General features: G+C 39.7%; 1 protein-coding gene across 1 annotated transcript in view; it reads left to right on the top strand.

Annotated features, from left to right (window-relative positions):
* Nucleotides 1–21528, top strand: part of MCM8 (minichromosome maintenance 8 homologous recombination repair factor) — a 44727-nt gene that overhangs the window by 21930 nt on the left and 1269 nt on the right. The window contains 7 exon segments of the mRNA XM_017877715.1: nucleotides 522–662; nucleotides 4715–4856; nucleotides 10664–10859; nucleotides 12577–12796; nucleotides 13705–13914; nucleotides 15060–15136; nucleotides 21213–21402. Coding sequence (XP_017733204.1) covers nucleotides 522–662; nucleotides 4715–4856; nucleotides 10664–10859; nucleotides 12577–12796; nucleotides 13705–13914; nucleotides 15060–15136; nucleotides 21213–21402 — 1176 coding nt within the window.

Below are 21528 nucleotides of genomic sequence, written 5' to 3'. Positions count from 1 at the left end.
TTTTATTTATTTATTTATTTATTTTGAGACAGAGTCTTGCTCTGTCGCCCAGGCTGGAGTGCAGTGGTGCGATCTCGGCTCACTGCAACCTCCATCTCCCAAGTTCAAACAGTTCTCCCACCTCAGAGAACTGCTGAGTAGCTGGGACTACAGGCGCGTGCCACCACACCCAGCTACTTTTGGTAAGAAATGGGCTTTTAAAGTGACTAGACACTGCCAGTATTAAAGCAGAAAAAAAAATATTTCTCATTTTTGTGGAATGGATTTATGCCTTGCAAGGTAGGTCTTAGTAATTTCTAAGATACCTCTCTGATTTTGTATGCTTTCAAGTTTTACTTTTAATCATTTACATGATAGAAGTTTGTTTTTAGACTTCCTTTTCTTAGAAAAAAATTAACATTCAATCAGGCTTTTAAAGCAATCCCTCAACAAATCAATGTTATAGAAGGAGGAATACCCCCTTTAGTAGTCATCTTTATGTTTTCCTTACTTTTGTTTTTTGTTCTTTTTTCCCACTTGAGCTTGTTAAAGCAGGTTTGGCATTAGCACTCTTTGGAGGAAGCCAGAAATATGCAGATGACAAAAACAGAATTCCAATTCGAGGAGACCCACACATCCTTGTTGTTGGAGATCCAGGCCTAGGAAAAAGTCAGATGCTACAGGTAGAAAATCAGTCATTTAGTGTTTGTTCTTTTGCTTGTAAAATGCATTAATAATTCACAAGTGAATTTTCTCAAAGCGTGTACTGTGTGTGTTCCGGAGGACATGGTTAGGTGGCATAAGTGAATTGGAGTTTGTGTGAGTAATATGTAACTTATATCTGACCATATTTTTGAATTGAGCCAGTCTTCTGTTATATAGGCTGTACAAACATCCTGGTCTATTGAGGCATCAACTATTAGGAAATATTAACCATTTCTCTAACCATTGTTTTGCTAGTCTTTGTCGTTGTTATGTGACCTCACCTATGAACAGAATAGTTCAAGGGAGTTAAAACAGGGTCACCTATTCTCCCTCGTACAAGTACATAAACACTGTATTGGGCTTTAAAAACAGTCTGCTAAGGCATCTTTGTTTTTTTTTTTTTTTTTTTTGGAGACAGAGTCACACTCTGTTGCCCAGGCTGGAGTGCAGTGGTGTGATCTGGGCTCACTGCAACCTCCACCTCCCACTTTCAAGCAATCCCTGTGCCACAGCCTCCTGCGTAGCTGGGATTATAGGTGTGCACCACCACATCCAGCTAATTTTTGTATTTTCAGAAGAGACGGGGTTTTGCTCTGTTGGCCAGGCTGGTCTTGAATTCCTGGCCTCAAGTGATCCACCCACCTCAACCTCCCAAAGTGCTGGGATTATAGGTGTGAGCCACCACGCCCAGCCCAAAGCAAGGCAACTGCTGTGACCAGTCATTTATAGATCCCCAAGAAGATTCTGCCTCTGCCAGTCAGAACCTAGTGGTTTTCCTTTCCTGGGGTTTATGATGGCTCTAGAAGGTGCTGCTTATTGGTATGCTTGTAGTTTCCTTAAAGTGGCGCCCGGTAAGCCAGCCGTAATGTGCTTTGTACTTTTATTTTTTTGAGACAAGGGCTCCCTCTTTTGCCCAGACAAAGTGCAGTGGCGTAGTTTTGCTTACCGCAGCCTCCACCTTGGGCTTAGGCAATCCTTCCAACTCAGCCTCTCAAGTAGCTGGGACTACAGGCATGCGCCACCGTGCCTGGCTAATGCTTTTTTTGTAGAGATGGGGTTTTGCCATGTTGCCCAGGCTGGTCTTGAACTCCTGGGCTCAAGCAGATCCGCCTGCCTCATCCTTCCAAAGTGCTGGGATTACAGGTGTGAGCCACTGCACTCAGCCAGTGTACTTTCTAAAAATGCATGTGACCCCCTTCTTCACTCGATGTGGAAAATTGACCAGGGCTTCTCTGGCCCTTTTGTAAGTTGTAGTAGTGTGGCTCCTAAATCTTTGTCCAAGGATTGGGACCTGGCTGTACATCTTAATTACCTTTGGAGCTCTTTGAAAATACCATAGCCCACTGCAAGCCAATTGAGTTCAGAGTTTCCATGTTAGAGTCCTAGTGTCTATGTGTGTACAACAGTCCACAGATGATTCTAATATGCAGCCAGGCTTGTGAACTGCTTTGATCTTGTCATTACACTATAAACCCACTGTCCTTCATATCTGAGTTATCCTTTATTGCCTGTGGTTGAGTGTTAAACCAGTCATTTTAATTCCTACTATGACATTTCATCTATGTTTGGTTCCTTTTGGCCAGCTGGGGCTACTTTTTAAAATATAAATTCTGCTCTGAGACCTCGCTACAATGTAGCCTGACAACAGAGGCTCAGGGTACCCCTTATAGGTGAAACAAAGCTCATAATGAACAAGAATCTGGGTGTAGTGGCTTACGCCTGTAATCCTAACACTTTGGGAGGCCAAGTCAGAAGGATTACTTGAGGCCTGGAGTTCAAGACCAGCCTGGGCAACAAAGTAAGACCCCATCTCTACAAAAAATAAAATAATTAGCTGGGCATGGTGGCGCACACCTGTAGTCCCTGCTACTCCGGAGGCTGCAGCAGGAGGACTGCTTGAACCTAGGAGTTGGAGAATGCAGGGAGCCATGGTTGTGCAACTGCAACCCAGCCTGGGCAATAGAGCAAGACCCTGTCTTAAAAAAAAAAAAAAGGGTGGATCACAAGATCAGGAGTTCAAGACCAGCCTGACCAACATGGTGAAATCCCGTCTCTACTAAAAACACAAAAACTAGCTGGGCGTGGTGGCGGGCACCTGTAATCCCAGCTATTCAAGAGGCTGAGGCAGGAGAATCACTTGAACCCGGGAGGTGGAGGTTGCAGAGAGCGCAGACTGTGCCACTGTATTCCAGCCTGGGAGACAGAGCAAGATTCCGTCTCAACAAAAAAAAAAAAAAGAAAAGAAAAGAAAACAGTATGTTTAGAATATGTTTGGAAAAGATGCAGGTGGGGATCTGAATTGTTAACAGCTTTCTTTTCTGTCTTTTGTGGTGGTGTACATGTGCGTATGTGTAACTTTGAAATTAGTGAATTATAGGTGGGAGCCTGCTTTAACCCCGTAGTGTCTTATCTGTACACATCTCATAATTTATACATATTGCTTGCAGTATATAAAACTTCCTTTTTTTGCTCTTTTTTTTTTTCAATGTTTCTTGGCAGATAGTTGTTCTAAAATATATCTAGTGGTATTGAAAGTGTTAATACCAAGAAGTTACACTGGCAGTTTTTCTTGTTTTTCAGACCTGGAATAATGCCTTTGGCTCAATTTAAAAATAGAATCTGTAATATTAGTGGAAATTAAACATTCTGAATAGCACAGAGTATGACATGTAAGCCACACTAAGCCAGGGTTTTTAAAAACGAGACTAACAGGCTGGGTGCAGTGGCTCATGCCTGTAATCCTAACACTTTGGGAGGCTGAGGCAGGAGGACCAAGCTGGACAATATAGTGAGATCCCGTCTCTAAAAACAATTTTTTAAAAATTAGGTGTGGTGGCATTTGCCTATAGTCCCAGCTACTCAGGAGGCTGAAGTGGGAGAATCACTTGAGCCTAGAAGTTTTAGACCAGCCTGGGCAACATAGTGAGACATTGTTTCTACAAAAAATTAATTAGCCAGTCACGGTGGCATGCTCCTGTAGTCCCAGCTACTAGGGAAGTTGAGGCAGGACGATCACTTGAGCCCCGAAGTTCAAGGTTGCTGTGAGCTAGGATTGTGCCACTGCACTCCAGCCTGGACGACAGAGTGAGACCCTGTCTCAAAAATAAATAAATAAATAAATAAATAAATAAATAAATCAAAACAAAATAAAAATAAGGCTAACACCAACCGTTGTGAACCATTTACTTTGTATTTTTAATTGTGTTTTCTTCTGACCAGCTAGTAAATCATCATACTCTGTGTGTTACAAGGTTTCTCAGAAAGACTATATAAGTAACAAAAATAATGGTAATTACTATTTATTAAGATAACAGTAGGTGTTTGGGATGCGGATACTATCTCAGCTTTCTGCAACCTCTGCCTTCCAGGTTCAAGCCATTCAAGGCTTATGTGCCAGGTACCAAATTAAGTGCCTTGCATACATGATTTCATTTATTGTTCAGGGCAATGCTGTGATAAAACATAAGGAAGCTGAGGCTCAGAGAGGTCTGAGAGCCACACAGCTGGTGCATGGTGGAGCCATGATTTAAACACGTCTGCCTGACTCCAGAGAGCTATGCTTTTAACTCTTGTGCTGTTTACTTTTCTGGCGTGTTATAGCATGTTTGCTCAGAAGGTGAGCGTGTATTAAGCCATTTTATTACCTGATGTTTAAAGAAGCATTGGAACCTTCAAAATTAAAATTGGTACTCATGATTTTGCTTTTCGAACTTGGAAATGAAGGATAAATTAGAATTGTGTTGAGTATTTATATGAGCACAGACTTCAGAATCTGCCTGCCTGGGTTTGATTGAATCCTGACTTTCCACCTTCATAGCTGTGTAGTTCCTCATTCACTCTTCGTTGGCCTTGGTTTTGACATCAGCAAATCAGGATATAATAATACCTTCCTCTGATGGTGATGGTGCACCTTGTACAGTAAAGCTCTTAAAAGGATACCTAGCATGTACCTAACGTTTGTGAGCAACTGCTGTTAGCTATTACTTCCCTTTTACTTTGGGTGATTCTCTTAAACTTTTTGTTTCCTTAGGCAGCATGCAATGTTGCTCCACGTGGCGTGTATGTTTGTGGTAACACCACCACCACCTCTGGTCTGACGGTAACTCTTTCAAAAGATAGTTCCTCTGGAGATTTTGCTTTGGAAGCTGGTGCCCTGGTACTTGGTGATCAAGGTGAGAAACCAAAGGGAATAACTAGTGATTCTGGGACTTTTTAAAAAGCCTTTTCCTTTTCAGTTAATTTCTTTAGATTCTGTTTAAGAGACAATTTAGATAGCACAGTCCTAACCGTTGTTGACACTGTCAGAAATAATCATTGGAAATGCAGTATCATCATTTTTATACTACAGAATTGAAACTGTACTTAATGTCATTCATTTTCAGAATCTTATAGCAGATACAAGTATATGTAAAAATCAAATAAATATGTGTAGTTCCCTACACGTCCCATTTCATAACACTTGTCACGTTTGTGATCTTTTTTTCTAAAGCCTGTTTTGAAGCTTTATAGTAAGCTCCCTGTAGGATGGGATTTGGATGTCTTGTTGACTGCCATGTTCCCATTGCCTAGTACATAGGGGCATAGTAAATACTTGTTGAATGCATTACTATTATTTAGCTGTAAATAGTTTAAAAATCTTGGCACTGACAAAAAGGTGGATGTCATCCTTGGCTCACAGAGGACTTGCAATAAGAGATTTAGAGCTGTTGGCGGCCGGGCATGGTGACTCACGCCTGTAATCCCAGCACTTTGGGAGGCCGAGGCGGGCGGATCACGAGGTCAGGAGATCGAGACCGTCCTGGCTAACATGGTGAAACCCCATCTCTACTAAAAATACAAAAAAATTAGCCGGGCGTGGTGGCGGGCACCTGTAGTCCCAGCTACTCGGGAGATTGAGGCAGGAGAATGGCATGAACCCAGGAGGCGGAGCTTGCAGTGAGCCGAGATCGGGCCGCTGCACTCCAGCCTGGGAGACAGAGCGAGACTCGTCTCAAAAAAAAAAAAAATTAGAGCTGTTACTTTAGATGTTTTGTTCTTTTTTTTTTTTCTTTGTTTCAAGTTTTAATCAAAGCTTTTATATAAGATTACTTTATTCCTGCATCTTCTCAATTGTTCTTCCTGGTATTTGCCTGCGTTTTCGCCTGTTCCTACCGTGGCGAGATTTGCTTTCCATCAAAGGATCTTTTTGTGGTCTGTGGCCAGTTTTGAGCCTAGTGAAACAATCCTTGCCTGGGTGATTCCCTACATGGACATTGGTGCATTACCTTTTCCGCTGCAAGCCTGTTCAGTGTAGGTATTAATATTTCTTCTGTAAACCTGGACTAATTTGCCATTTGCTGACCTTTATAGGTCCTCTTGTACACCTGAATCATCATCCCTTGTCGATGGGCATGGATCGCACGTTTACTTCCTGTTCGTCTCTTGGAAAGAGGGGAAACATAATCTTCCTGCGAATGTGGGAAGGTGCATTGAAATACCTTTTGCGATTCTTGCTTCGGTTGGAAGTCACAAAGGGATTAAACTTCATTTTGGTCACTCCCGCTTCGGTGATGGCCGCAAAAGGGAAGAGCGTTTTGTTCTTTTTATGAGACAGAGTCTCGCTCTGTCACCCAGGCTGGAGTGCAGTGGTGCAATCTCAGCTTTCTGCAACCTCTGCCTTCCAGGTTCAAGCCATTCTGGTGCCTCAGACTCCTGAGTAGCTGGGATTACAGGTGTGCATGACCACATCCAGCTAATTTCTGTATTTTTAATAGAGATGGGGTTTCACCATGTTGGCCAGGCTGGTCTTGAATTCCTGGCCTCAAGTGATCCGCCCACCTCACCACCCAAAGTGCTGAGATTACAGCTATAGGCATGAGCCACTGCACCTGGCCTACTTCAGAATGAATAATTTTGCCGTATTGTAAACCAACTCATTGTTTTTGTTTTTTTTTGAGGATTTGAGTGATAGGTGATAAGAAATCCAGGCATAGGGCCCAGCAAGAAGAAACCTCTACACTGGGCTTTGCCACCTAAGTTTCTCTTTGTGATGCCTTCACCTTACTGGAAAAACATGTTCCTGTCAGGCAGTGCCCAGATTCCAGTCTAGTTAAGGTTGTTCACTCCTTCTGGTTTTCCAGTGACTTCCACTTTTCTGAACCCAGGACCTAGTAGCCACATTTGACACAGTTAATCACTCCCTCCTACTTGAGACCCTTAACTCTCGTTGGTTTCCAGGTCACTTTACTTCATTCTTTACTTCTTTCGCAGTGTTTACTGGTTTCATCTCCACACCCTCTTACCTGTTGTTAACTTAGGTGTAGTTCTTGGACCTTTTGTCTTCTAGATCTGTATTTACCTTCTTGGTGATCTTGTATTGTTTCATTGGCTTTACCTACCTATCTGTGAAAAATTCTAAATTTATAATCTCTTTTCCCTTAAATATCAGGCACATACTTCTTATTGTCTACACAGTATCTCCACAAATTTCTCAAACTTAACATGTCTAAAATTAAAATCCTGATTTCGCCTTTCAAATCTATTTTCACAGTCTTCCTCATCTCAGTAAATGACAGCTCTCTCATTCTAATTGCTCAAATCAGAGAACATGGAGCCATCCTTGACTTTTTCTTATACCCCATATTAATCTGTCAGCAAATCTTGTTGACTCTACCGTCAAAATATATCCACTATCTAACCACTTCTTCATTACCCTGGTCCATGGCACCGTCATGTCTCACGTGGATTATTACTGTAATCTCCTAATTGGCATACCTGTAACCACCCTTGCCCCTTCCTGTTATTTTTAATACAGTAATCTCATTAAAAATTAGATTATGTTACTCTTTTGCTCACAACCCTCGAGTAACTGCCCATCTCGCTCAGAGTGAAAGTCAAGTCTTGAGAGTGGCCCAGGGCCATTCGTGTTCTGAGGTTTCACCTCTTTTGCCCCCTTATCTGCTGCTTCCCATGTTTCCTCTTCTCTAGCTCCACTGGCGGCTCTACCTTGGACACCACCAGCACACTAGGCAGGTCACATTTCCTCATAAGGGCCTTTGTACTTGCTGTTCTATTTGCCTGTAATGTTCTTACCCCAGATAGAGCTGCAAAGGCTTGTTTTCTTTCCCCCTTCATGTTTTGCTCAACTGTTCTGATCCCAGTGAGGCCTTTCCTAAATACTGTATTTTAACTTATAACCTCTCCTGCCCTGGCTGCCACCTTAGCAGACCTTATTTTCCTTACCCTAATCTACTTTTTCCTTCCATAGCACTTTTTACCTTCTATATTGTTTACTTTTTTATTGCCTACCCCCCGTATTGGCTGAGTAGAACGTAAGCTTCACAAGAGCAGGGAATTTTGTCTTTTCACTGCCATACCCGGCATGCCCAGAACATAGTACTTTTATATAGAAGGCATTCAGTTTATTAAATTTATACATTTATTGCATTTATATCCAGTAAATATTTGCTGAATAAATAAATACCAAAAACATGTATCTGGTTATTATATAGCTCATCAGAAGTGAGACTATCTTTGCTAAGTACCAGGTAAAATATAGTAATAAAAAGATGATACTAATGAAACCATGAAACTTTTCATTAACTAGAAGTAGAAGGTGATTTGGAGGTTTTTAAAAAAAATTTTAATGCCAGTACTTTGGGAGGCCAAGGCGGGCAGAGTACTTGAGACCAGGAGTTTGAGACCAGCCTGGCCAACATGGCAAAACCCCATCTCTACTAAAAATACAAAAATTAGCTGGGTGAGGTAGCACATGCCTGTAATCCCTGCTGCTCAGGTGGCTGAGGCACAAGAATCACTTGAACAAAGGAGATGGAGGTTGCAGTGAGACATGATGGTGCCACTGTACTCCAGCCTGGGTAACAGAACGAAACTCTGTCTCTCAAAAAAAAAAAAAAAGTTCAAAGTTTATGTTTTATGCTTTAAAACAAGGGGTCAGTAAACTTTGGTCTATAGGTCAAACCAGCCAGCAGCCTGTTTTAGTACCGTTCACAAGCTAAAACTGGCTTTTATATTTTTAAAAGATTGTAAAGTACAAACAAACAAATAGAAAAGCCCAAGAATATGTAAGATTGTGCATGACCTGTGAAAGTTAAAATATGTACTTCTGCATCTTTGCAGAAAAGGCTTGCCAGCTCCTGCTTTCCACTTTGAACAGTGACAGCCAGAGTAGGAAGTAGCTTGACTTTGTTCCTACCCCATCCCCATCTCTGAGGAACTGTATTAGCAGTCTTGATAATTTCCAGTAATACCATGAATCCAGAGAGGTGTAGGCAGGCAGAGCAATAGACAGCCCAGGGAAAGGTGGCGATAAAGCCTATGAGTATACCACTGCTAGGATCTTAGCACAGGCAGGGAAGGCTCACCATGTCCCAGAGCTCCACATTGAACAGCAGGAACAGGCTAATGCACTGGGATCCCCTGCCATGAATATGGGACACATTCCCAACAGAGGGGGGTAAACCCTCAGAAGAGAGATCAGCAAGAAAAGTGGCACAAAGTTCAACAAAGCCCCCCCTTGCTTCCCCCTCCTAAATCATTTAGGTTACCGAAAAGTGCAAACTGTAGCTGGAAAGGAAAAAATGGGACGAAATTACATTGGGAAAAGAGTATTGACAAGAATTCTTGTATACTGAGTCGGAAAAAATAGGTTTGGACAGAGCAGCCATTATTATATATGAGCAAGATAAAGAGACAGCATAGCAGCTATGAAGAAATAACGTAGGAAGAAAGAGAGACATTTAATATGCCCAATAAAAGACCTCAGTCTAGACAAAATTATAATCTAAGGAACAAATGAACATTTCCCTTGAGTGTTTCATGTTTGATAAGAACATAAATTTAATGAAATAGCTCAAAACAAAAAGATAAGGATACGAGAGACAAATTGATGACTAACAGTGTTATTAAACTAATATGTAAAATTGACACTGCTGAATGAGAAATGATAAAGAGGAGACGCTTGAGATAATCACAGCGAATGCAAAAGAACAAAGCTTAATGCAATTAGAGGGGAAGTAACAGAGAGAACAAAGGAAATTCAACATAATTGGTTCCGTGAAGTAGAAAACCCACACATGAAACCAGAAATGGATTCAAGGGTAGAATAAAATCTGTTGAAATAAACTAAAGGCACTGAATGTACCAGGAGTGTCATGTCTATTGCACAAGTTATTGGGGACTCTCTAACATTACCTTGTATTATTTGTCTTCCCTGTTTCCCATACCAGTTAGGTTAGCAGCTGGGGGTCAAAAAGACTAATCAGCAGTTATTTTCTATATACTCCTCTGTGCTAGCAAGGCTTACTTGGGTGTAGAGTAGATACGGAGGGGTTTAACCACAGCAAAGCCCTTCAGATGTGACCCCCAGATACTAACCTAACTGGTATGGGGAGAAAGGAAGACAAATATTACAAGGTAATGTTAGAGAATCTCCAATAACTTAATGCAATAGACATGACATTCCTGGTACATACAGTGCCTTTAGTTAGTGGTGGTGCACTGTATTATGTTTAAAGAGGTTAAGTGATTTCCCTGTAAGTGCATAGAAGTGTATAGTCAATACCTGGTATAGGTTTTGAAATATACTTATTAAACATAATAAACTTATTATATGTGTTTTGAAGTATACTTATTAAAGTGTGTGTGTGTGTGTGTAAAATCTCACCCGTTTGAATTTAAGTACTTAAACGTTTTGAGGGTTAGTCTTACTTACCTCCTCTTCATTTTTGTAATCCTCACAACACAGTGCCTTGCGTATGAAAAATGCTAAAGGAATAACTATTACAGAAAACTTAGTTAAATAAGACAAATGTATTACTTGTGGTGAAACAAACAGTAATTCTCCATTGTATGACATTTTATAATTTTAACTGCTGAAACAAATGGCAATAATTATTGTCAAACAATTTCTATCCTATAAAATTTGGAACTCGACCAAAGAAAAAATGTTTTTGTCTGCATTATTCTACTTTGATTGTAGGTATTTGTGGAATCGATGAATTTGATAAGATGGGGAATCAACATCAAGCCTTGTTGGAAGCCATGGAGCAGCAAAGTATTAGTCTGGCTAAGGCTGGTGTGGTTTGTAGCCTTCCTGCAAGAACTTCCATTATTGCTGCTGCAAATCCAGTTGGAGGACATTACAATAAAGCCAAAACAGTTTCTGAGAATTTAAAGTAAGTCTCTTCAAATATTTATACCTTTAATATATTGAATCACTCTAATTCAATAAGAAAAAGAAATAGTTCACAGAACTACATGGGAAATACATGGATAGTTCACAGTAGTTACAGATGTCTAATAAACGCACAAAAATGTGCTTAAACACTGCAAAGTAAAACAATGAAGTACCAGTGAGATCCACCAGATTGGCAAACATTTTAAATATTAACATTATTGGCAAAGTAGTGTGGAAATGGTTTTTCAATGGCTGGGCGAGTGGCTCACGCCTGTAATCCCAACACTTTGGGAGGCTGGAAAACAATGAAGTACCAATGAGATCCACCAGATTGGCAAACATTTTAAATATTAATCATTATTGGCAAAGTAGTGTGGAAATGGTTTCTCACTGGCTGGGCGGGTGGCTCACGCCTGTAATTCCAGCACTTTGGGAGGCTGAGGCTGTTGGATCACCTGAAGTCAGGAGTTTGAGACCAGCCTGGCCAACATGGCAAAACCCCGTCTCTAGTAAAAATACAAAAATTAGCCAGTCGTGATGGCAGCCACCTGTAATCTCAGCTACTTGGGAGGCTGAGACAGAATTGCTTGAACCCGGGAGGTGGAGGTTGCAGTGAGCCGAGATTGTGCCACCACACTCCAGCCTAGGTGACAAGAGTGAGACTCCATGTCAAAGAAAAAAAAGAAATTGTTTCTCACATACACAATTTATTATTTTGAAGGACCCCTTGGTATGTTAATCACAATTCTAAATGCACATTCTGTTTGTTAGAGCCACTCTACTTTTAGGACTACTGTTCACAGAAATAGTCATACAAGTGCACAATGATAGGTTTATAGCATGGTATTGCAGCATTATTGCTGCCAAAAATTGGAAACGCCTTAAAACTATAGTAAGACTAGTGATTATGAGAACAAAAGTGGCTTTGTATGTACTAATGGGGGAACATGTCTGTGCTGTACTATTGAGAAGAGCACGTTAACATACTTAAATATGTGGTGTGATCCCGCTTTTTTCAAAAACAATGTTTATATCTGTATGTTTTCTCTTCTAATTCATTCTGTACACCTTGGACAAAATGTGTGGAAAAGGAAAAATAAGTGATACAAAAGTGAGAAAAAGACAAAAGAGTGCCTCCTAAAAAATTAGAACCTTAAGCCTAGTGGGGGTGGAGTTAATTTCCTATTGTTTAATAATGTATCAATATAGAAACAGTCTTTGATACATAGTGAAATATACAATTTGTACTTGGAGATTTAGGGTATTTACCACCACCACCAAAAGTAGTTTTCTTTAGTAAAATGACAAAGTGCTGTATTAGAAAATCAGAAAGATCTATTGAACAAAATCCAGGGGACTTGGATTCTGTTTTTTAATAGTATGAACAAAATACTGAACTAGCTAACCTCTGATATGTCATGTAGCAGTATTGCTAATTAGTGATAAATAGGACATAAAGAAGAATTCAGTGGGTTTGGTGGTGTGAGAAAGGGCCATGTCCTTAACCTACCCAGAGTAGATACATGTAATTCTTGTGCCCATGTTGCAGTGGGTGGATATATCAAATCCAGGAAGCTATTTGCTTATTTCTTTAACCTAAATCTTGGTTTTTCAAGTTCTGCATGGAACTTGAGTAGTAAACAAGTGAGTAAACAATTTTCTAGTTTTTCCTTTTGATTCCAATCATTGTTTCTTCTTTCTTTCATGCTTCGTAGAATGGGGAGTGCACTACTATCCAGATTTGATTTGGTCTTTATCCTGTTAGATACTCCAAATGAGCATCATGATCACTTACTCTCTGAACATGTGATTGCAATAAGAGCTGGAAAGCAGAGAACCATTAGCAGTGTCACAGTAGCTCGTATGAATAGTCAAGATTCAAATACTTCAGTACTTGAAGTAGTTTCTGAGAAACCATTATCAGAAAGACTAAAGGTATAAATGTTTCTTCTTATTCAGTTTTGTTCCGTTTGAAAGTCAAAGTTCAGTGTGTGGCTTATTGTAGAGCAGGATATAAACTTTTTTTTATCAGAACTTTTTAATATTTCAATACTAGAGTTTATGTAAACTTCATTTGAAATAATCTAAGTTGGCCTGGCACGGTGGCTCATGCCTGTAATCCCAGCACTGTGGGAGGCCGACGCAGGCAGATCACGAGGTCAAGAGATCAAGACCATCCTGGCCAACCCCGTCTCTACTAAAGATGATGAAACCCTGTCTCTACTAAAAATACAAAAATCAGCTGGGCGTAGTGGCGTGTGCCTGTAATCCCAGCTACTCAGGAGGCTGAGGCAGGAGAATTGCTTGAACCTAGTAGGCAGAGGTTGCAGTGAGCTGAGATCACACCACTGCACTCCAGCCTCAGTGACAGAGAGAGACTCCGTCTCAAAAAAAAAAAAAAAGGAATCTAAGTCAGCTAAGATGAAAGCTACAGATAAAGTGTTTGGTTGATTTGGAGAGTCTTTTAGAATTGTGTATTTATCTAAACAAGTAGTCTCACTCTGTCGCCCAGGCTGGAGTCCAGTGGTGTGATCTCGGCTCACTGCAACCTCCATCTCCCGGGTTCAAGAGATTCTCCTGCCTCAGTCTCCCAAGTAGCTGGGACTACAGGCGCGTGCCACTACGCCCGGCTAATTTTTGTATTTTTAGTAGAGATGGGGTTTTGCTATGTTGGCCAGGCTGGTCTTGAACTCCTGACCTCAGGTGATGTGTCTTCCTTGGCCTCCCAAAGTGCAGGGACTACAGGCGTGAGCCACTGCACCTCGCCTAAACAAGTTATTTTAGCAGAAAGATTTTATTTGCCACTTATCTTTGTTATCTTGGGCCTTTTAATCATGCTTCAGGTGGTTCCTGGAGAAACAATAGATCCCATTCCCCACCAGCTATTGAGAAAGTACATTGGCTATGCCCGACAGTATGTGTACCCAAGGCTATCCAAAGAAGCTGCTCAAGTTCTTCAAGATTTTTACCTTGAGCTCCGGAAACAGAGCCAGAGGTTAAATAGCTCACCAATCACTACCAGGCAGCTGGAATCTTTGATTCGTCTGACAGAGGTTTGTTTCTTTTTATGGTCATGCTTTTTTGGCTTAAAGGGGAAGGGTGTGCCTTGACTTCTCTTTTGAAATATTGTCTGCATAACTGACTCTGTTTTCTTTCTATTGAGAGACGTTAGAAATGGATGGATGAAAGTTTTTAAAAAGATTTTGTCATGTCTGTAACATATCAAAGTATAGCTACTTCTTTCTAGTCATACAATCAATTACTTAGCATGCAACTTTTGTTTTTCTTTGACTAACTCTTAGGAGACTCCTGGAATGTCTGAAAAGTGGTTAGGTTAACTAGGATTCTGAGATCCCAAGTTGAGTATATGGGAACGTGGAAGGTGTCGGGTATCTTGAGTATTTTATTTTATTACATGACAGGTTCACAAGGGTAGTGCCTGTGTTTTTAACAGCAGTAATATCTATTCACAGTTGTGAAATACTAAGAGAACTCCAGCAGTTAAGATTAGCTAGCTTAGAGTTTGGACTTTTAGCTCCTAAAATCTGATTAACTCCTCTTTGTTGTTTTAGCATATTGGTTAGGCATGATTTCCTAAAAGTAAAAGGCAAGGGAAAACCAAGTATATTTTATCATCGAATCTCCTGAAATGAATACTGAGAAAGATACATTAATAAGTAAAAACGAGTTTTATCCTTATTTTAAGTGAGTTGTAATTTTCATAGTCAAGGTTTCAGATTTTGTTTTATTTTTTTTGCCCTGAGTCAGGGTCTTCCTCTGTCACCTAGGCTGGAGTGCAGTGGCATGATCAAGGTTTATTGCAGCCTCTCCTCCCAGACTCAAGCGATTCTCCCACCTCAGCCTCCCAAGTAGCTGGGACTACAGGCATACACCACCGCACCCAGCTAATTTTAAAATTTTTTTGTAGAGACAGGTCCTCACTTTGTTGCCCAGGCTGGTCTCGAGCTCCTGGGCTCAAGTGGTCTTCCCACCTTGGCCTCCCAAAGTGCTGGGATTATAGACGTGAGCCACCACCGCCAGCCCAGAGAATTATTTTCGTATTTTGACTTCTGATGTTATGACCTTCCTCACCTAAAGGTCAGTTTTTGTGTAAAATTAGTAAATGAAGTAAAGCTTAGACATATTATGGTAAATATATTCATCTTTTGTCATCTGAAAATGGTGTTTTCTTTTAAAGGCACGAGCAAGGTTGGAATTGAGAGAGGAAGCAACCAAAGAAGATGCTGAGGATATAGTGGAAATTATGAAATATAGGTAAGATAAAAATTTCAAATAGTTTTAAATGAAATACCAGTTATCTTCCCATCTCAAATTAGGCAATAGGCCAAGCCTGCTTTTATTTAGCCCATTGGGTCACTTATTTTCCTCCTGAACAGAGTATCGTTTCTTAGTTTAAAATATTTCTCACTGTGTAAATAATCTTTAAAAATGTTTTTGAATGAGTAATACATTTACATAGTGCTCTAATCAGTTCCAAAACCTATTGGAGAAGAGCTAGCTGCTGTGCTATTTACCACCTACTCGCCCTTCACCCAGACACCCATTGCTTTCCATAAATAGTCTACTGATTACACTCTTCTGTATCAGTTTTGAATTTTAACAATATATCCAGAGATCTTTTCTTATTAGAGATTCCTTTTTTATAGCTACAGAGTATTCTATAGTGTAGATATACTATATGGTATATTTGATCAGTTCCCTATTGACACATAGATATTTTCCATTCTTGTGCTTTTAAATAATGCTACAATGAGTAATGTTCTATGTAAGATACTACATATGTGGGTAAGTTGTACACCTACATGATAAATTCTCAGAAGTGATATTTCTGGGTTCAGCAGTAAATACTATAGGTTTTTGATAAATATTGCTAAATTGTATCCTTTGCATTTTACATCATTTAGTAGATAATGATTCCTAGAAGGTGGAAAAGAAAAACTAATTGAGCATATATATTTACCTTAGAAATAGGTTTTTAAAAACCAGAAATATTATTTTAGGTAGGTTTTTTTATTCCAGCTAAAAAAAATTTTTAATAGGTCCATACTTTCATAAGCTTCAAAATTCCAAAGTTCAAAAAGTATAGGTCGGGCGCAGTGGCTCACACCTGTAATCCCAACACTTTGGGAGGCTGAGGCAGGTGGATCACCTGAGGTCAGGAGTTCGAGAACAGCCTGGGCAACGTGGTGAAACCCTGTCTCTACTAAAAATACAAAAAATTAGCCAGGCTTGGTGGTGAGTGCCTGTAATCCCAATTACTTGGGAGGCTGAGGCAGGAGAATTGCTTGAACCTGGGAGGTGGAGGTTGCAGTGAGCTGAGATTGTGCCACTGTACTCCAGCCTGGGTGACAGAACAAAAAAAAAAAGTATATAGTGGAAAAAGTTTCCTCCTACTCTGCTTATTTAATAGCTACCCCGTTCTTCCTGCTAGCCAGTGGCAATTATTAGCAGTTTTTTGTGTGACTATGTATCTATATATTCTTTTTTCCCCTTTGTAGACAAATGGTAACTATAACAACATACCATATACATACTATACCTTGTTTTTTTCATTTAAAATGCATTTTTAATATCCTCTCATAGCAATGAAAATACGTATCTGTTAGGAATCTACTTTCCAAGACCAAAAAATATATTGAAGATGAAATTATTTATCTTACTTTGTTTAGTAATTTCTGATTCTTCTAAGGTAGATGAATTCTTTTGTCCTAGTAGCTGCTGATTCTGGGGCTTGTGTCGTGTCAGAACCAGGTGGTTTTGCCCAGCTATTCCCCTTTGGCTGTGAACAAAAGTGCAGCATAGCTGGAAGAGCAAGGGCTCTGGAGTCCAACCCGGAGCTGTCATGGCAAGTTACACATTGCTTCTCAGTTTCCTCTGCTGTAAAACACACCACAAAGGATTGTGCTCTGAGGTGTCATGCAGTGATGCTCTATAAAGTGATAAATAGGGTTCTGATACATTAGAGGACACTCAATAAACACTGTTTACTATCAATAGCGCAAGTCTTTTTTTTTTTTTTTTTTTTGAGACAGAGTCTGGCTCTGTGGCCCAGGCTGGAGTGCATGTTGGCTCACTGCAACCTGCGCCTCCTGGGTTCAAGCGATTCTCCTGCCTGAGCCTCCCAAGTAGCTGGGACTACAGGTGCATGCCAACACACCTGGCTGATTTTTGTATTTTTAGTAGAGATGGGGTTTCACCATGTTGGCCAGGATGGTCTCAAACTCCTGGCCTTAAGTGATCTGCCTGCCTCGGCCTCCCAAAGTGCTGGGATTACAGGTGTGAGCCACCACGCCTGGCCTGATAGTGCAAGTTTTGTTGATATTCAGATGAGGCTGAGCAGATCCCCTTTTCTCTGAGTTATACCATAAACTGAAGGCCTCAAAAACTGGCAGATCTCATTCTAGATAAGAAGTTTCCAAAATTACCCTTTTCAAAGAATTTTTATGTTCTATTCCTCAATGCCCTCCATCTAAATTGTGCAGTATGTCTTAGCTGAAGATCCTTTTCTTCCTGTCTTTTCCTCATAGGGAGACACTTTACCTAGTTGTCTTTTTGACCCCAGCCTGGTACTGGCCCATCCCTGGAAGCTGCTGTGTTCTCTCTGCTGCCTCTGGAAGTATGCATATGGGTAGAAGGGCACCCATGTCACCTCCTGAAGGTGCAATAATCTGCAGCTTGTTTCCTGCCCTTATAGGGAGTCCATGGAAGGAGAGGAACCTTTCTTCTTAATTCAGTCTCAGAGTTTGTAAGCAGCAGTGAGGTTCTACTGGCTGTCTTTGAAAGCTTTAAAGATTCTAGAATTGATAGCTCTTAATTTTTTATTGGTGGCACCAAAGTAACTGCCTCATAATAAGAAAAATTAATAATTATTGACTCCCGACCCCTTTCAGCTAATTTCTAACAACTCACCTTCTGTGTCTAAGTATCCTGTTGGTATGGCATCACACAGTGCTTTTTTTTTTTTTTTTTTTTAATTTAAGACAGGGTCTTGCTCTGTCATCCAGGCTAGAGAGTACAGTGGCAGGATCTCAGCTTACTGCAACCTCTGCCTCCAGGTTCAATCGATTCTTCTGCCTCAGCCTCCTGAGTAACTGGGATTATAGGCATCTGCCACCATGCCCAGCTAATTTTTTTGTATTTTTAGTAGAGACGGGGTTTTGCTAAGTTGGCCAGGCTAGTCTTGAACTCCTGACCTCAGGTGATCTGCCCACCTTGGCCTCCCAAAATGCTGGGATTACAGCCACTGCGCCTGGCATCACACAGTGCTCAATCCATCAATTTTCTCTCTTTATGTGATTCAGTACTAGGGTTTGAGGGATCTTGTAACTGGAAATTTTACCAACCTGGCTTTAGTCCCTCTCCAGTTGATCTCAATATATGTTGGAGACCCTCCAGTTGCCATTTATAAGCAACCAGATAGTCTAGAAATTTACTAGACTTTCTCATACAACTTGCTGCTAGGGGCATGGCTTGCTAGCATATGAAGTAAAAGAATGGCCACAAAATCTAGTTGTCTGCCTGACTTCTTATGGGTATGGCTTTCTGAGAGACCAGACTAGAGACTGACCTAGCAGAGATACTTTTTCCCATTAGGAAAGTAAGTCACAACCCAAACAAAATTTCAGAATTTTTTTTATTTTAACTTTTTTTCCTATAACAAAAAGACCAAAAATAGGTACTTCTTATTTAATGATGAGAAGTTGATTACAGTCTAGGATGTGTGCATCTTGCTTTCTCTGCTTCCTGCACTTGAACACTCCACCTTTGGGATTTCCTTTTCCTTTTAATGACCTCTGGGTCTTCTGGTGCCTCGCTCTCCTGAATATCATGTTTCTACTTTGTTGAGCAAAGTTCTACATCTGTTGAGCAAATTAAGGGGTACACTACCCTGCTCCTTTTCTCTCTTAACTTTTAACATTCTCCTTTTGAGGCTTTACCATTGTTCAGTTTCTGCAGGCCTTAGACCACAGACATCACCTCAACTGTCTAGTGTCTCTCCACAATAAATTCACTGGTCTGTGGACATGGTAGATTAGTTCTCCTGAGCATCATGCTTAAGCAGAGTAAATTAGGCTATAATTACCTTTTCAATAAAAATGCTATGTTGCCTATTTGTGGTTGGCTTATACTTGGTATAAGATTTCTCTGCATGTCTGAATACTCATATTGGACAGTGTTTGCATGTGCTTTCCTGTCGAAGAGGAACTCTTAAGTGTTGTCTCATGGAACTCTGTATTCGTACTGCTTCCCAGAGTTGCTTTGGTGGTAAATTTGAACAAGTTTCAGATCAGTTTACATCTGGGCCCCTGAAAAAAAGAGATCTTATTATTAAGTGTCAGCAATACCCACATGACATTACCAGATTGTTTCCCTGAATTGTCTCAGTATGTTTACTGGCATTCATAAAAATTTTTAGGAAAAAGAAAATAGTTTGATTGGAATTACCTGACACTACTTCCATGGTAGAGATCAAGATCCAGTGAAACACAATGAAATTAGATTATGAATTACCTGTTTGTTATGCTTAACATGCATTCTGTCCTTAGTTCATGAGAGCAGGGACTTTATCTGACTCATTTACCAGTATATTCCCAGGGCCCAGAATCAAGCCTGCCATAAAGTAGGCCTTCAGTAAATGTCCTGCATTGATGGTAAAGTTGACCTTAGTAATTACTCATTCATTCATTAAATCTTCCATTTCAGAGTTTTCATCTCTTCAGCTTTGTTCAATTTTTGCCCTTAATGTAGTTTTAAACCTTTTAAGATTACATTTTAACTGGGAGGCCGACAGTTGAATAAGAAAATTCTTAAACCGTGACATAGCTTGTCTGAGTTACCAGAGCACTTAGCTTTATTTTAAAAACAAAATGCTTACATTTAGTAAACAGTTCACGTAAGCTTTCTCCTAAAATTGAAAATACACGAGGTAGCAGAAGAGAACAGAGCCACCTTCAAAGGTGAGAGATCACTGAGTTTTTTTCTGTTTCAGGAAACTAGCTCAAATATTTTACATAGCTTTTCAAAATCTGAAGCAGTATAGCAGATTCAAATCTGAGATATGCCACTTACTAGTTGTGTAACTTCTGGCGAGTCACTTTAATCTTAGTGTAGATTGGTGCAAAAGTAGTTGCAGTTTTTGTCGTAAGAAAAAAAAATTTCAAAAACCACTATTACTCGTGCACCAACCTAATGTTTTTTCATCCATAAAATGGGAATAAAAATAGTTCCTAAATCACAGGATTGCTGGGAGGATTAAGTGGGATAGCCTATGGTAAATAAATATAATTAAGATAAATGTTACTTATTATTATTAACTGAAAGCATTTTTAACAACTTTCTTATGAGAAACAAGCATATGGGAGGTTCATCATAAAAGAGATTATGCTGTATTTCAGAAGAAAACACCATCTTACTGTTTTATCATTTTTAATAGTCTTATTTGAATGACTCATTCCTATGGGTATAATGTAAGCTTTTAACTACTCAAGGAACAAAAGGAAGCTTTATTGTTTATAACCCATTAAAATCATTCCTGCATGCTCCTTAAGGGGAGAGATTATACCTGTTTTGTTCACCACTGTAAGCCTATTGCCCAGCAGTATGTATTTGACTAATTAATTAATTCCTGGTTAAATAACAGTTTTGTCAGTTATTCTGGCTGTGAAATACAGCTATCCCATTGTTCAAGCAGGTAATCAGCAATAGAGTTGGATTAAACAGGATGGTTAATTGTGTTTCTAACTGGTGTTTTCAGACTTCTAGCTAAAATTCACTATCAAGTATGTATTTCTTTCCCTGGTGATATTGGGAAAATCAGAGGAAGCAGAGGAAATCTGGCAGTAATAGGTGCATCCTTTAATATCTAACCATTATCACTGCAACTCACCATAACCTTTCTAGTTCATTCCTATAGTATTTTAAATACCTTTTATTTAAAATACTGGTGCTGCCAGATGCTGCTCCAGGAGATAGGACACATTTTTATTCAGTAAAGTCTAAATTTATTATATTTAGAATTTCTTTTCTACATGAATCAAAAGAATGTCCCAGGTATTAATATTGTAGTTTATCAATTTTGTGTTTTTATGCATTTCTCTCTTCAAATTTAGAAGTTTCTTAAAAGCAGTAATTGTGTCCAAAATATTTTTATTCCTTATCACCCCTTATCATAGTGAATTTCAAAGTGGCCACTCAATAAACACATGTTGAAATGTTTACTAAGTGAGCCTAATGGCTACTTGCAAATTTTTCTTCTGTAACCTCAAAGCCCAGGACAACAATTTCTATGGCAGTGCCACATTGGGTAATTTTTTCTTCCTTTCTTTTTAAGCATGCTAGGAACTTACTCTGATGAATTTGGGAACCTAGATTTTGAGCGATCCCAGCATGGTTCTGGAATGAGCAACAGGTCAACAGCAAAAAGATTTATTTCTGCTCTCAACAACATTGCTGAAAGAACTTATAATAATATATTTCAATTTCATCAACTTCGGCAGATTGCCAAAGAACTAAACATTCAGGTATGTTAAACTAGTTAATCTCTTTTGTAATAATTTCAGGAGGTCCTTATTAATATATAGTAGAACAGAAACAGTTTTTACTTATTTAAAATTCATACCTGCTTCTTCTCAAAGGCTTTTCAGCAT

This window comes from Rhinopithecus bieti, unplaced genomic scaffold (genome assembly GCF_001698545.2).
Source record: "Rhinopithecus bieti isolate Rb0 unplaced genomic scaffold, ASM169854v2 scaffold_65, whole genome shotgun sequence".
Classification (NCBI taxonomy): domain Eukaryota; kingdom Metazoa; phylum Chordata; class Mammalia; order Primates; family Cercopithecidae; genus Rhinopithecus; species Rhinopithecus bieti.
This window is presented reverse-complemented; position numbering and strand designations above follow the sequence as displayed.